Raw genomic sequence first — 14,169 nt, forward strand, 5'->3', positions numbered from 1 at the left:
ACACCAGAGCGAAGAAATGGAAATATAAACGTAAATAAATATCTCACTTCCTCGAGTGGGGATCGAACCCACAATAGTCACGTTACAGTCACACCCTTGTGCTGCTTAATATCATAATTTTAGAAATAATATACTGTATACTGTATATCCTGATTATTTTCACAATTTTCCGGCATAATTAGCAAAACAATGTTAGAGGATGTGTTTTATTATAAAAATAATGTTCAATATCCTGACTTTATAATGATTGTAATATTGCAACGTTAAAAACCTAACACAAATATGCATCACGTACCTGCTGTTAAATTTTGGAGACTGTAAATCCTAATAAACGTTAAAAACTAAGTCGGCGTTTTTGTTTTTTAAATTTCTTTTTTTTAATACAATATCATATATAGCTACGGACGATTCCGTCGATCATTGATCTGGGCTTTATTTTATCTGTGGTCTTATCGAGATATACCGATATATTAGGTATTTTCATTGTTTTCAAAATAGAAATAGTTTATCTGTAGGTACTGAATAAGATAATTAATTGAAGAATTTAGATAGGGCTATTGACTACTGATAAATAAAAAAAATATATATAAACAAAGGTTTTTTTAAACAATAAATATTGAAATCTAAATATTTAGTAAACTTTACTTTTTCCTTTTTTTGGTCGCTTGAGATGCTGATAGTAGCTTATTGTAATAATTTTCTTTAGCTTCACACTATATTCCGCATTTAGGGGAAATTGGATATTTCGTTCCCATTGTGACACTTCTGATTTCCACTTTTCCGCCGAATTCTGGAGGTGTTGAGTGGCGGTACTCAACGAAGCGCTTTGCCCCGAAGTTAGCCATAGATGGCTGGGCAGATTTCATTTTATTAATTTGTCTACTTTTGATTATTTTCTTCTCAACTGTTCAGAAAACTTCTGAAAGGGTAAAGGTACTAAAGGTTCTTCTGCGGACGACCATACTGTATAAAATATGTAGAGAATTATAGGCTCGCTAGTGGCTGAGTTCACAGTCCGTACGAATGGCCTACGGTCGATGACACAATATTCTGTTAGCATAATACCTACATCGGATTACATACTATAGCATTATGGTGTTCGCTTGCCATGTTATTTTTTTTAGGGTTCCGTACCTCGAAAAGAAAAAACGGAACCCTTATAGGATCACTTTCTTGTCCGTCTGTCTGTAATGTTTATCTCGAGATCGCGTGGAGGTTTCAAGCTGAAATGAATACTAAATAAATATGGTTCCTTGAAGCGCAGAAAAAAGGCTTCTAAGTCAACGCAACCAAAGATTCGGGCATTTATGCACAGATTTTGCTGAATTTGGTTTGAAATTCGCCGGGGAATCAAAACCTCAAGGGTAGACATAATTCATAACATTTTTGAATATTTAGTTTATTTCATACAAACATGTGCAAACTTAAGTTGGTAAAATTTTATAAGTTGTACTTCCCGTTGACCTACAATCCTGAAATAGGCACGGAAGCCGCAGTGGGCGAGTCCGACTCGCACTTCACCGGTTTTTATTAAATTAGTGTCACACATAATTCTTACATTGTAATAAGATAGTAGGTATGTTGTAAAGAAATATAATATTATTTAGGTTCAATGAACTTGGGTAGTTGGTGATTAAAAATTAGTTTTTATGTACGAAAATTATATTTTTATATTTTATATAGAAATTAAAAGCAAACTTTTATTTTTATAAAGAACTTTAACCACACATCCACCATTGACCCTTTTCGCCTTTATCGTAAAACCAACGTCAATTAAAATTTTACTTAATTTTATAGAAGATATAAAATTAAAACGCTCCATTCCCTCTACTTTCCGAGATATTGCATGTTGAGTGGCGGAACTCAACGTTGCGCTTTGTCTTGTTACCAGAACGATAAGCTCACGGTGCCGCTGGGCCATAACAACCTCTAACTCATAGCTATCTAATAATAGGAACATAATTATACAAAATTCCTTTTGAAGGTCACGAGCATAACTGAAGATGTAGAAGAGGATGTGGGCAATAAAAATTGGACTTCGGTCTAACTTCACAAAGAAATAGCGACATTCCTCACGTGATTGGGTAGATAATGGTTTCTATTTGCGAAATAAATTTTAAAAAATGAATTATTATGAGAGTCTTGACTCTTACTATTTTTACTCAAGAGTATAATATGAACGATGAAATAACTTGTTGTTCAAACGTACGTAGGCTACACTAACACTACGTTCCCTTTAGGGAACCCAGTGCTTAGACATTCCGTCACACTAGGGTAAGTGAAAGTCATTCATTCACTCATTTAGTAAAGTAATACGTATTTATTATCATGTACAGACATATACATCTCATCCGCTCTACAATAATTATTTATGTATATACATATATCTACATAAAACAAAATTGGTCATTCCGCATAGTTGAGGCCTACAAAGATTGCACATTTCTATGCAGTACAAGTATAGTATAACCAGTCCTGACCTCCGCTAGAATGTGATCCATCATCCCGGCGACCTTGCAGTCGCGTTGTTTGAACACAGCTTTGGATATCGCGAGGATATCACAATATTAATTATAATTACCATTGTGGCTCAGATTGTATATGCTTTATGGTTTTTACTTTTCACTCAAAGAAGCGTTTCTTTTTTTTTTTTGTCTTCACGTTGTATCCCGCACATGGCACGCTTGGTAGAGGGAACCTGAGAACTGAGTGTTCAGACACTACGTAGGACACTTCCCGATTCCCGCTTTCATCTTACTATATGCGGGATATATATGAAAATTAAAAACATAAGAATACGCCATGTCATTCACCCTTTCTTGGTTTCGTTCAAGACACATTTATACTACGAACGTGGTGTGATCCGAATGCTAATATAGATTATTATAATGACAGCATTATTATCATAAACATTTCCATATAAATATCCGTTGCGGCTTATAATATCCGTGTTGTCATCGTCTCTCATCTTCTTCTGTGTGGTAGGCAAGGAAAAACTACTGAAAGATTACTGCGTTCAGATCTAGTGTTTTATCATTTTTAAAATACTTATTAAAAAAATGTTAAAAAAATCACGTAGCGGGATTTGTACTGCCGCCTCTTGGAAACCGTCCAAGCGCAATGAACACTAAGTCATACGCTTCTAGTTACGGTAATATCTCCTTCGATATTCTAATATTTGAAATAAAATGCCACGCCTTGAATATATTTTGTAGAGAACAAATTATGTATAAACATACACATACACAGAATTTTGGAAAGTTTAGCGGTAAGAATTTAGCGGTGTTATCAGGTTTCTAGCGAAATTGATTAGGATATTTTTCAATTTCTCTTTTCAAACATAATGATAAAAATCTCTAATAATTACTTGCTTATATTGTATATCTATTATTTAATGTAATCCATACATTTTTATAAACAATGCACCTATTATTATTTATAACTTCCCGCTACATAACCTACTTTGATTTTTATACAATAAAAAAATCTATCATCAATGTCAATTCAAACAAGTTATCTTATGCAAATGAAATGTACGTAATTACGTCAAACACCATCATGTCAAGTGGGTGTGACAAGTGTCTCCAGTTTCAGCAAGTGTCTCACATTTCGTAACACACAAACAGACATGCCATATTTATATGTACGTATGTATGTGTTTGTGTGTGATAGTGTTATAATGATATAATCATATAATTTCAGGTGTTCACCAGGGATCAGGGTTGCCAGCCCTAAAAATTTAGTCTTGTATAAAATAAATTATAGTACTTAATAGTTAAAGAAATTTTGATCTATACATTTTTTTTATATTCCATAAGTAGTAGCTGCTGATTATTCTTTAGGTTCTTTCCCATAGTTTTTACATCTGTAGTCACGGGTTGACATAGAACTATTAAATTATACGCAATAAATTTACTAGTTGGGATAATTACACTTATTATTGGTTACGTTCATTGAAAATTGTTAAACGAAGCTTACCAATACGCAAAGGTCATGACAGCATGGGCTTGCCAGCGTTGTATCTATTCTATCCCATCTCTAACAGAATTCCATTCACTTTAGGTCATGTACATTAAAATAATTGTTTATATTTGTTTATAATATTTAAATACATTATACTAATGTTTTATTTATTCTATTATTCACTATCTATATCCTATATAGTGATAGTTTTAATATTTATGGCGTCAGTATCAACGTCATTTTCTATAAATTGTTAGATAGCTACAAATATATTTTTATAAACAATTTACAGTAGATAGTAAAACAAAATAAGAATATGTAATATAATATTTCATAATAAGGTTTGTCACGTCACCTGATCTAACGTCGCATATACATTATATAAAGTTATAAAGGTAAACATAAAAAGGTATATGTATTTAGTGCTCAAAATAATTACATATTAAATTTGTTTTTGACGCAAAAACAAAACAAAATCTATACATAGATAAATAACTAAAAGAACACTTAGATTAATGTATAAAACATATAATAATTTTCGTTCCCCACAACCCTAATAAAACAGATAATCTGCTAATTTTGCCACTACTCACTTTACACCATACGCGTGGGTGTAATTAATTCATGTTCCTTACATACATACATACACGTAGTCGACGTATGAAAGTGACATGTTCTTTAAAGGAGTTGTTTGCCTCAGATCTTGATGCGCATACATAATACTATAATTCTATGTTTCCTTGAAAATTGCTCCACAAACAGTAGATTATACTAGTATTGTATTGATGAATCTGGTAAGTTTTCCATGACGTTACCGCGTCAAATAATAACAATTTTGATACAAAGGTTCCCGATTAATATCGAGGTTAGCCAAATAATAGTAATAATATACTTAGATTACTTTGCGTTAACCTAATCCAAAATGGACTAATAATAACCAAAACTTTGGGTACAAAGTATTGTTTAAAGTTATTCAAATATAAACAAAAAATATTATAGGTAACGTATAAAGTTTGTACGTAGCGGAATTTTTTTCAAAGTAACTTACCACACTAGGCCTTGTCTATAAAAAGCGGGACGAAAAGTGTTTCATAATGCCTTATTTTCTGTTTCAGTTGCTCCAAAACTTGGGCAAAGTGGATCGGACGTTAGACGACATATTCGAAGACCACCTCCAGAACTTCAACCGACAGCACCAGCAGGCCACACGGTTGCAGAAGGAATTTAATAATTATATACGATGCATACGAGGTAGGTAGTGCTATACACCAATAATGCTTTTCTTTTGTTTTTTGCATTTCTGGCACATTTTCATCAATCTCATGCAAGATAAAATGTAGGTACCTTAATGGATCGATGGAGTGCCTAACTAATGTACCTTATTGAACCACGTCGGTTATGACTTATATGGCTATGAGTTCAAATCGTTTTGTAGGAAATCTTTACAAATCTTATAATATTTACTTTTACCGTAACTTTACATTTACTCTTAAAACTATTGATTATTTAATTGTACTATGATACGCAATTTATAATTTAATCTGTCTGATATAAAGTAAGAAGAGAAACTTATATTATTACTTACTTACACTTATATTTTTACTTATTTTCAAACATGGACTGTGATAGAGTAGTTTCAACTTCTTCGAGAAATTCTCAGTATCGTCCAAAATTATGATTAATTAATGACGTGAATCGTTTAAACTAATTTAAATGGATTGTCAACAAGCTGCCAAAGTAACAAGGTTAATTATAATTAACACATTTTGATTCAGTAATAAAATTACTGCATATTATTTTTTTACTGTTTTAGTATTTAGTATTATGTTGTCCTTTGCATTATATTTGATATTTCTTATTATTAAATAATAATTGCAAAAGGGCGTCGAAGGGCGTTGAGGTGATTAAAAAAAATACATAACTCTATAAAATTAAATTAGAACTAAATTTAGAAACTTTTCTGTAAACGTACTTTAAATAAACATATTTTTGTATTTTTTTTATTTTAATTGTAAATTTATCCATTGCCATGGCGATGAACTAGCCATTTTTACACTTTGCACATATATGGTTTAATAATTCCCTTTCATTTTACTTTTCAGCCGTACAAACAGCATCAAAATCCTTAATGGAGGCGATCACAGAAGTGTACGAGAGCAGTTGGTCGGGCCACGACCTGTTGTACGTCCAAGCTCAAAACATGGAGATGCTGTGGCAGGACTTCTCTCACAAACTCGGCGATCAAGTGCTTATACCTATCAATACGTATACAAATCAGTTTCCAGAAGTTAGGGTAAGTTTTAGTACAGTTCGTTTGACAAGTATTGGCCTTCCTAACGTTAGGTTAGGTTAGAACTTGATACGATATGTAGTTATCAAAATATAAATTAATTATGAAGCCTTCATTGTGGAATCGGTTCCCACTTGGGTGAATAAGGAAGACAAGACAATGTCTCCAAAATTGGGATAAAGCGTAGAGCTAAATGACACCCTAGTACCCTTACTTACTGGTCTGTACCCTCACTTTGGGGAATATGTTTTCCTTATCATCAAGTCCTGTCACGCAAATTAGGAGTTTGATAACATAGGCGGAATTTAAAACGTATTTTTTTTACACGAGATTTTCTCTGTCTGCGAACAGCTGATAGAAATGCAAAGCCAGATCCATATCCAGCCTTGTATTCCTATCTATACAATTTAAAATTTTGTAAGTTAAAATATTTTTTTTATTAATTTTTTTATAATTAAGCCCAAGAACTCTTCGTTTACAGTATTATTTTTATGTTCATTTCAGAAAAAAGTGGAGAAACGGGGCAGAAAGTTAGTGGACTACGACAGCCAAAGACATAGCTTCCAGAACCTGCAAGCCAATGCTGCCAAAAGAAGGGATGACGTTAAGGTCAGCTATAAGTGATAAAACTTTTATATTATTTACCAACTTTATGTAGAATTTCATAGGAGTAGGATAGTATTGTAACTTTTTTATTTGTAAAATGAATGAAATAAAACATACAATAAATGTTAAGAAAATGTACCAAAATGCACTAGTTATCTATAAATTAAAATCACACTAGGTTTTCTCCGGCCACCTACCTGTTGTATATATAAACCATACTATTAACGCAATTTTTATCAATAAACTATGAATTAATGACAAAATGAGTTTGACATTTCTAAATGCCTTGTATATCTTTTATTGTAATATAACAGACAAATCTTTTTACACATATAAACAAAACAAACAATATTTTGTTTCAATTATTTTTATAATCATAACCACAATTTCCAGATAACAAAAGGCCGCGAGCAGCTGGAGGAAGCGAAGCGTACATACGAAGTGCTAAACTCAGAACTCCACGACGAGCTGCCCGCGTTGTACGACTCGCGCGTGCTGTTCTACGTCAACAACCTGCAGACACTGTTCTCGTCTGAACAACTGTTTCACTCTGAGAGCTCTAAGGTATGTAGTGCTTTTCCTTTTCTTCCTTTTCCTTTTTGTTATTAGACTTTTTTAACACTTTACTAGATTATTGTCTAGATCGTAATATTATTATTTGAATTGTATAATTAAACAGTAATTATTTTTATTTCCCTTCTCTGGTAAGGTATTCTTAAAATGGGAGATTCTTGACACTAAATTCTCTCTGTCTACCATAGTAAATGCAGGATATAGCATAAAGATGTTAGAAATATCCTAAATTTTTGTGATAATATAAATTAATGGCCCTAAAAAAACTTGTCACATATTTTTTGTAAAAAAATTCAATAACTAATAAACGTATTATTTAATGACTGAAACGGAAATGCTAATAAATTTCCATTCCTCCTTTAAAACAGGTATTCGCGGAACTTGAAGCAATAACAGACAAACTAGCTATGGAAAGTCAACGCGGTTCATACAAAAAGCCCGCCTCAAAGACGCACAACGGCAATGCGACGCCCTCCCCCGCTTCGCCCGTACAACCTGCTACGCTACAAAGTAAGGATTTTGATAGATTTTGAACGATTTTAGTGTGTGACAAGTGCCAACACTAATATAGATTGGATTTTGGTTGTATTGAATAGAATAGAATGCTTTTTGTTGTCTGCAATATCATAACATTAGGTTTTCTCTGCCGACCCTGTAATGTGTGGGAGACAGCATAAAGCTAAAAAAAGTAATAAATATATTTTCATATAAATTCGTGAGTTCCTATAATTGCATAATTACTAAAAAGTAATAATATACTTCATAGTTTTTTAATTGTTAGGACTCGATTCACTTTCTAATATAAACATGGTTTTTAATTTAATGCAACCAAAATTTATGTATGATTTTTTTAATTTGAATGTACGTGGTTGTGTATGTGTGTGTGTGTATGTGTGTTCATGTCTGCATGTGTGATTGTTATTATAATTAATAATAATTAAATTAAATAAATAAAAAAGAGTCCTTAAAGTTTGTATGTAGTCCGGGGAACACTCAGTTCCCATTAAAATTACTTATTTACTTATATATTTATAACATTTAGCAAAGTTATACAAGAAACAAATTGTACGATAATAGCCGGATTAATGAAACCCTGTGAGAATACTTCTTCTTTCCGGCCAATTCTGGGACGGAACTCAAGGCGCTTTGCCTCTACCAAAGGGGAGAAATTACAATATGAAATATTTCACTCTTAAGTTGTAAAATTTAATAAATTCAAATATGAAAATCACATTACAATCTGTTTGTTAAAAAACTAATTCAAATACGCTGGGCATAATAGTAAAAGCAATTCATAATATTAAAAACTTTGAGGGAAAATGGAACATAATAAGATAATGTTATCTCCCTAAATATGTTAGTAATATTATTTGACTTTTGTATTTTTGATATGCATCTTAATAATTCCATAACAGGAATACTAATTATTGATATTGTAATTCATTTTATGAACAATTGTGATATTGACATGGACAGAAACGGTTTAAAATATCTATTTGTTTACCATCGTTCGAGCATTTTATTGCACAGATATATTACAGGCACTAAACGTAAAATTAGCCAGTTTTGCCGGGCCTTGTTTTATAAACGCTATTATATAGTCATAGTAGTATAAGTCTCCGAGGAGGTGTCTTTACCAATCACCCTTTATAATAAATGACATTAATAAATATATACTAAATATGTCAACATCTCATTAAAAACAATAAAATTTAAAAATACAGTCATAAAATGAATAACAAATACGAAATCACAAACGCATGCATATATGTATGTACATGTGTGTATTATGTATGAATGTGTGTGTACGCATATAGCCCCTCCCCCGCGCTCGCCAGCACTCAACGGGGACTCCCCGCCTCCCGACACGCCGCTGAGAGAGAAAGAGAGGGACTTAGACACGCCACTAAGAGAGAAAGAGAGGGAAGTAGACACACCCCTGAGAGAAAAAGAGAGGGATATAGATACACCACCTGAGAGGGAGAGAGACGGAGATAGTGACGTCGCCGAGAAGAAGGTGGAGGAACTATATGATATACCAGTTGGTGAGTACTATAGGCTATAGAGGTAGTCGTTTAGTTACAGTATTGTAGTTAGTTCTTTTTTTTTGGTGTGATTATGATTGGTGATGTTATTTTTTTTATTTTTTACCTGTAATTTGCCGCTATCCAATAATTTTTATCTTAAATTAAAGTATTGGCGTTACCGGGTAAGTTGTGTAATTTTTAAATTGTAGTATAAGATTAGAATATCAGAAATTTCAAAGCCATTTAAAAAGTTTAACTTACATATCACGACAATGTGAACTAAAATGCATCTGCATATTGCTCCTCACTCTAATTCCGTAAACAATTCTATTTAGGAATATATTATATTATGAATTATCACTTGAAGCACATATGTAATTCACATTACTTATATCATACTCTTTTATAATCTAAGCTGAACCCTTCGAGCCATACGACATTTTTATAATTAAATATTTCATTATCCCTGATGATTTGGTCATTAGAGATAATTAAATAAATTAAATATAAAAATATTTTTTTAATTATACAATAAAAAGTAGTGTAAATACAAAATAGCTAGTTCGTAGTAAGTAGGAATTAGACAATCCTACAGGGTCACCGGAAACAGCGGAAAAACTCAACAATAATGTAGAAGAGAAGAAAGAAGAACCTGAGAAAGAAAAGGAAAGTGAGAAAGAGAAGGAAATAGAGAATCATGTGGAGAAGAAAGAGATGGACAATCAATTAAAAAATGAAGAAGTATACGATATACCTGTTGGTGAGTTATTTGTATAGAGGTACATATATACATAGATAGGGTGTGTAAGTGTATTTATTATTATTAAGTGTTTTTAATTATTTATACATACTATTATATATTTATTTTTGTTAATAATTTATTGGTGAAGGACTATGTTACTAAATAAATTTAATTAAAAAACTTAAAACGTTTTTGGACATTGGTTTATAAAATTCTTATATGAAATAGTTGTAAAATCACTGAAAATAATAATTCGAAACTAAAATTAAAATGGATCATGTTCATTATTCTTGTATATTGCATTATTCACATTAACCCAATAGCACTATTTTTTTATATTCACGCATTAATACTATTATATGCAGAGAGAAAATAAAGTCAAAAAATTTTTTAAGTGTTTTAGCCTTTTCGTTTTTCCAGTAGGAACCTATTGTTTAAACACTTCATTCGCTGAGGTCGTTGGAGTGGACGGCGGAACTCAACGCTGCGCTCAGAGCGAAGAAATTAAAATAATTAATTATAAAAATTATTTAATTTTTTTTCTGAATCGCACTTACAATCAGACAGTGTACAAATGCACACTGTCTGTGATGACTGTCGTGGCGCTTCTGCGTCTTTAGTTTAATATTTATTTAAGTATATGTACATATTGTCCTTTTTACTCTGTAGGTATTATAATTCATATTTTTATAATATTCATTATTTATCTATGTATTATATATTATACTACATTATATTATTGTTAATCTGTTTGCAGGCGCCGATATCTTTTACTGTAAATATTTTGAATGGCTTGACGCACTTAGCTTTGCTTTAGTGTATTTATATTTGATACTAACTTCCCTAATTTAGAGTTTTTATTGCGAAAATTTAAAAGATAACGTTAATAAATATATATTATATGGTGATGATAAATTATATTAGATGCCAGAAATTTAATAATTAATTATAATACATTTTCTATTTTTTATCAAAGTTCCACATTTGTGGGGTGCAAATATTTTTGAGCAATTATTTTATAATTAATCTGTTTACAATAACAGTATTATAAAAACAAAAGGCTATCAAGAGCTCTTAGTCTTGAAATTATATTACTACACTTATTTACACTTATATTAGTGATGTGCTATGATCAATTGATAAAACGTCGATAGTTTTAATAAAAAACTTATATAAACATTAACGTTTATGTTAGTAACGCGCTATAGAAACACAACTTAACTATGGTCTTTATATTTGTATACATTAAAAGTACTGCAGGATCGCTATACTAAGGCGTTTGGACAAACAACTTTTGTTATTGTAGCCCTGCGGCTAGTTATTCAGTCAGCTGTTCTTGTTGCCAACCAGCTGTTGCTCTTCGTGTGGTTCGGAATTTTACCATGAGGGCACAGTTCCAACACGTAGAGAAGTCCCTTAGAGAATACATAATTATTAAAATATAACGTATTATCTGGGATACTTTTCCAAGCAGACCACAGATAATTGCTCAAAAATGGTCACCAGATAAAACGTAGAAACTATAGAAAACAATAATTATAGCTATATAAATATCCCCAGGGGCGACACTGGCCGGTCTCCCAGCGGGCACATTGTACCGCGTGCGCGCCACCTACCGCTACACGCGCGAGGACAGCGACGAGCTGTCCTTCGACGTGGGCGACGTCATACGCGTCGTGGAGTACGACGACCCCGACGAACAGGTATGTGTGGCCGCTCTGAAGTTAGATGTAGATGTCTGTTTTTACTTTGCTTGTCGTCTTCCGAAACAATGCGGGCGGTCACGACTCGTCGACATCAAAGTAGTTCTTACAATATTTATTTTTCATAAATACTTTTTGCACATTTTCAATGCAGCATTTATTATACTCATTATTACTCATGGATGGTGGATCACTATCCACCTGAGTTATAATTAGTGTGGAGTATAACTCAGCGGAGTTTAACAAACTGAGCAAAACAACCTTCCTTTAAGCCTAATGTGGATGATTTTATAGTAGTCTGCCGACCCCAACTTTGATATATATAATAGCGTACTCAATATTTTTTTTTTATTCAACCAGGAGGAAGGCTGGCTAATGGGTATAAAGGAAACGACGAACGAGAAAGGCATGTTCCCCGCCAACTTCACGCGGCCGATATGAGGCGCGCTATACCCGATATAGCGCACGTCTCGAATAGATACATGACGGTTTATAAATGCTAATTAATGTTAGACCCAAAGATATATTCATATTTATTATTATAAATATTATTATATACATTTATATAATTAACTTTTAATATATGAAAATTTTGATATTAAAGTCTTAATCGTTGTTTAACTGTCTCTTTCTAATACAAGTTAAAATTAAATTATATCATATCATCCTATACCTATTTCTGTCTATAGTCTATACTAATAATATTGTAAATAATTGTATTTAAAAATCGTCATGTACCTCACCAAAGTGTAGCATCTCGATTCAATATAACAATTTGCCTATTGTTCATGATTTTTAGTTTAGTTGTTGAGCGTTGTTAGATATATATTATTTATTATCTGTTTTGTACTACAACGAAAATTCCCCTTTATTTGACATTATTTTTATATGGCAACATTATTTTGACATAACTTTTAAAAATCTGTTTGAACTGGATCAAACACATATCGTGGACTTGTGTATTTTATTTGAATTTTTCGAGTTTTTTTTAATAATATCGTAATTAAATACTTCAAATTGCTCATTCGTGTTTAAATATTGTAGATTTTAGACGAAAGTGACCTTACAATGTATCGATTGATATATCAAAAAGAAAATTAATTCTTCCAAAAGTTTAACTTTTTAAATATTTAATAATATGTACTAAGAATGAAACAAATATACAATTTGTACAACATATATTTGATATTTATATTAAAAAATTGAGATTATGTAAGATATATATATTAAACTGATTTAATATATTATTTACATACAATTGTGCATTTTATTTACTTGATTGAATATGTCGGGTTGCATTTTGAACTATTTTATTATAATATATATTATTATTACATATATATGTATATATTTATATAATTATGTACATAATATGTCAATTCGAACAAAATGATTCAATGGTGTTTGATTTTAAAATCCCATTTATATGTTTGTTTACCAATAATTTAGTTTTAATGTACATAAATCATTTTTTATTGTTGACCCTTTTATTGTTAAAAATCATTTTAACATAGCGTGTAATTTAATAATACAAATTATATTTTATGTTTAAACTGGCTTCGTTATTTAGATATATTTCATTTCTGTTTTAATCGGTATAGCGAAATGAATACTAATATTTATTTAATATGCTTATTTAACAAAAAAATCGATTGTTTGGTTTCTCTATACATTATAGTTTATAGTATATTTACAATATTAGACAATAAAACAAAATATGTTTAACAAATTTTAAATTATATGAAATCTATATATTGACATATTATTATATTGTAATAATGATGTATGCGAAATTATTTAAACGAGTGTCAAAAATGGTGCTTTTTTGATGTGTATCTGTATATACATAATCATGTTCACATATTATACCACATTTAGTCATAAGAAAAGTTGGTTAATATTATTATTATTAACAGAATATAATCAGAAATTCCCAATTTTTTTTTTGTTAATTTATATGTAATCTTTTAACTGAACATTGTAATAGGTTTCGCAATTGTAACAGTTTTAATAGAAGTGTGAAAGTTCTTAAAGCAATATGAAGTAAAAAGCCATAAGACCATGTTTCTTGGACTACTTGGTCAAGTTAATAAAATATAAATGAAAGGACTGATGTTAAAATGTAGGAATTGAATATGTAGTCTTGTGTGTTGTGGCTTTTTTCATCAGCAGTGCCATGGAAGGTCCATAATAGATGATAATTTATAAGTTTGTTAAGATTTGTACAGTTTTTACAACTGCAAATAAAATGTTTCTGACAATAAA

The 14,169-nt window shown here is 31.1% G+C and overlaps 1 protein-coding gene across 6 annotated transcripts in view; it reads left to right on the top strand.

The window, feature by feature from the left end:
* Nucleotides 1-14,169, top strand: part of Amph (amphiphysin) — a 48,661-nt gene extending 34,492 nt beyond the window's left edge. The window contains exons 1-10 of one of the 6 annotated variants that reach the window (XM_085187118.1): nucleotides 4,626-4,757; nucleotides 5,079-5,214; nucleotides 6,066-6,256; nucleotides 6,758-6,862; nucleotides 7,253-7,423; nucleotides 7,801-7,942; nucleotides 9,250-9,477; nucleotides 10,043-10,219; nucleotides 11,762-11,904; nucleotides 12,265-14,169. In XM_085187118.1, the coding sequence (XP_085043244.1) occupies nucleotides 4,749-4,757; nucleotides 5,079-5,214; nucleotides 6,066-6,256; nucleotides 6,758-6,862; nucleotides 7,253-7,423; nucleotides 7,801-7,942; nucleotides 9,250-9,477; nucleotides 10,043-10,219; nucleotides 11,762-11,904; nucleotides 12,265-12,345 (1,383 nt within the window). In that variant the 5' untranslated portion in view covers nucleotides 4,626-4,748 and the 3' untranslated portion in view covers nucleotides 12,346-14,169. Of the gene's footprint in view, nucleotides 1-4,625; nucleotides 4,758-5,078; nucleotides 5,215-6,065; nucleotides 6,257-6,757; nucleotides 6,863-7,252; nucleotides 7,424-7,800; nucleotides 7,943-9,249; nucleotides 9,478-10,042; nucleotides 10,220-11,761; nucleotides 11,905-12,264 lie in introns of those variants that run through there. The other 5 variants (XM_085187116.1, XM_085187117.1, XM_085187119.1 and 2 more) reach the window with 5 other exon arrangements.

This window comes from Heliconius melpomene, chromosome 6 (assembly GCF_056956725.1).
Source record: "Heliconius melpomene rosina isolate 202511_hmr_F chromosome 6, ASM5695672v1, whole genome shotgun sequence".
In the NCBI taxonomy this organism is placed as follows: Eukaryota; Metazoa; Arthropoda; class Insecta; order Lepidoptera; family Nymphalidae; genus Heliconius; species Heliconius melpomene.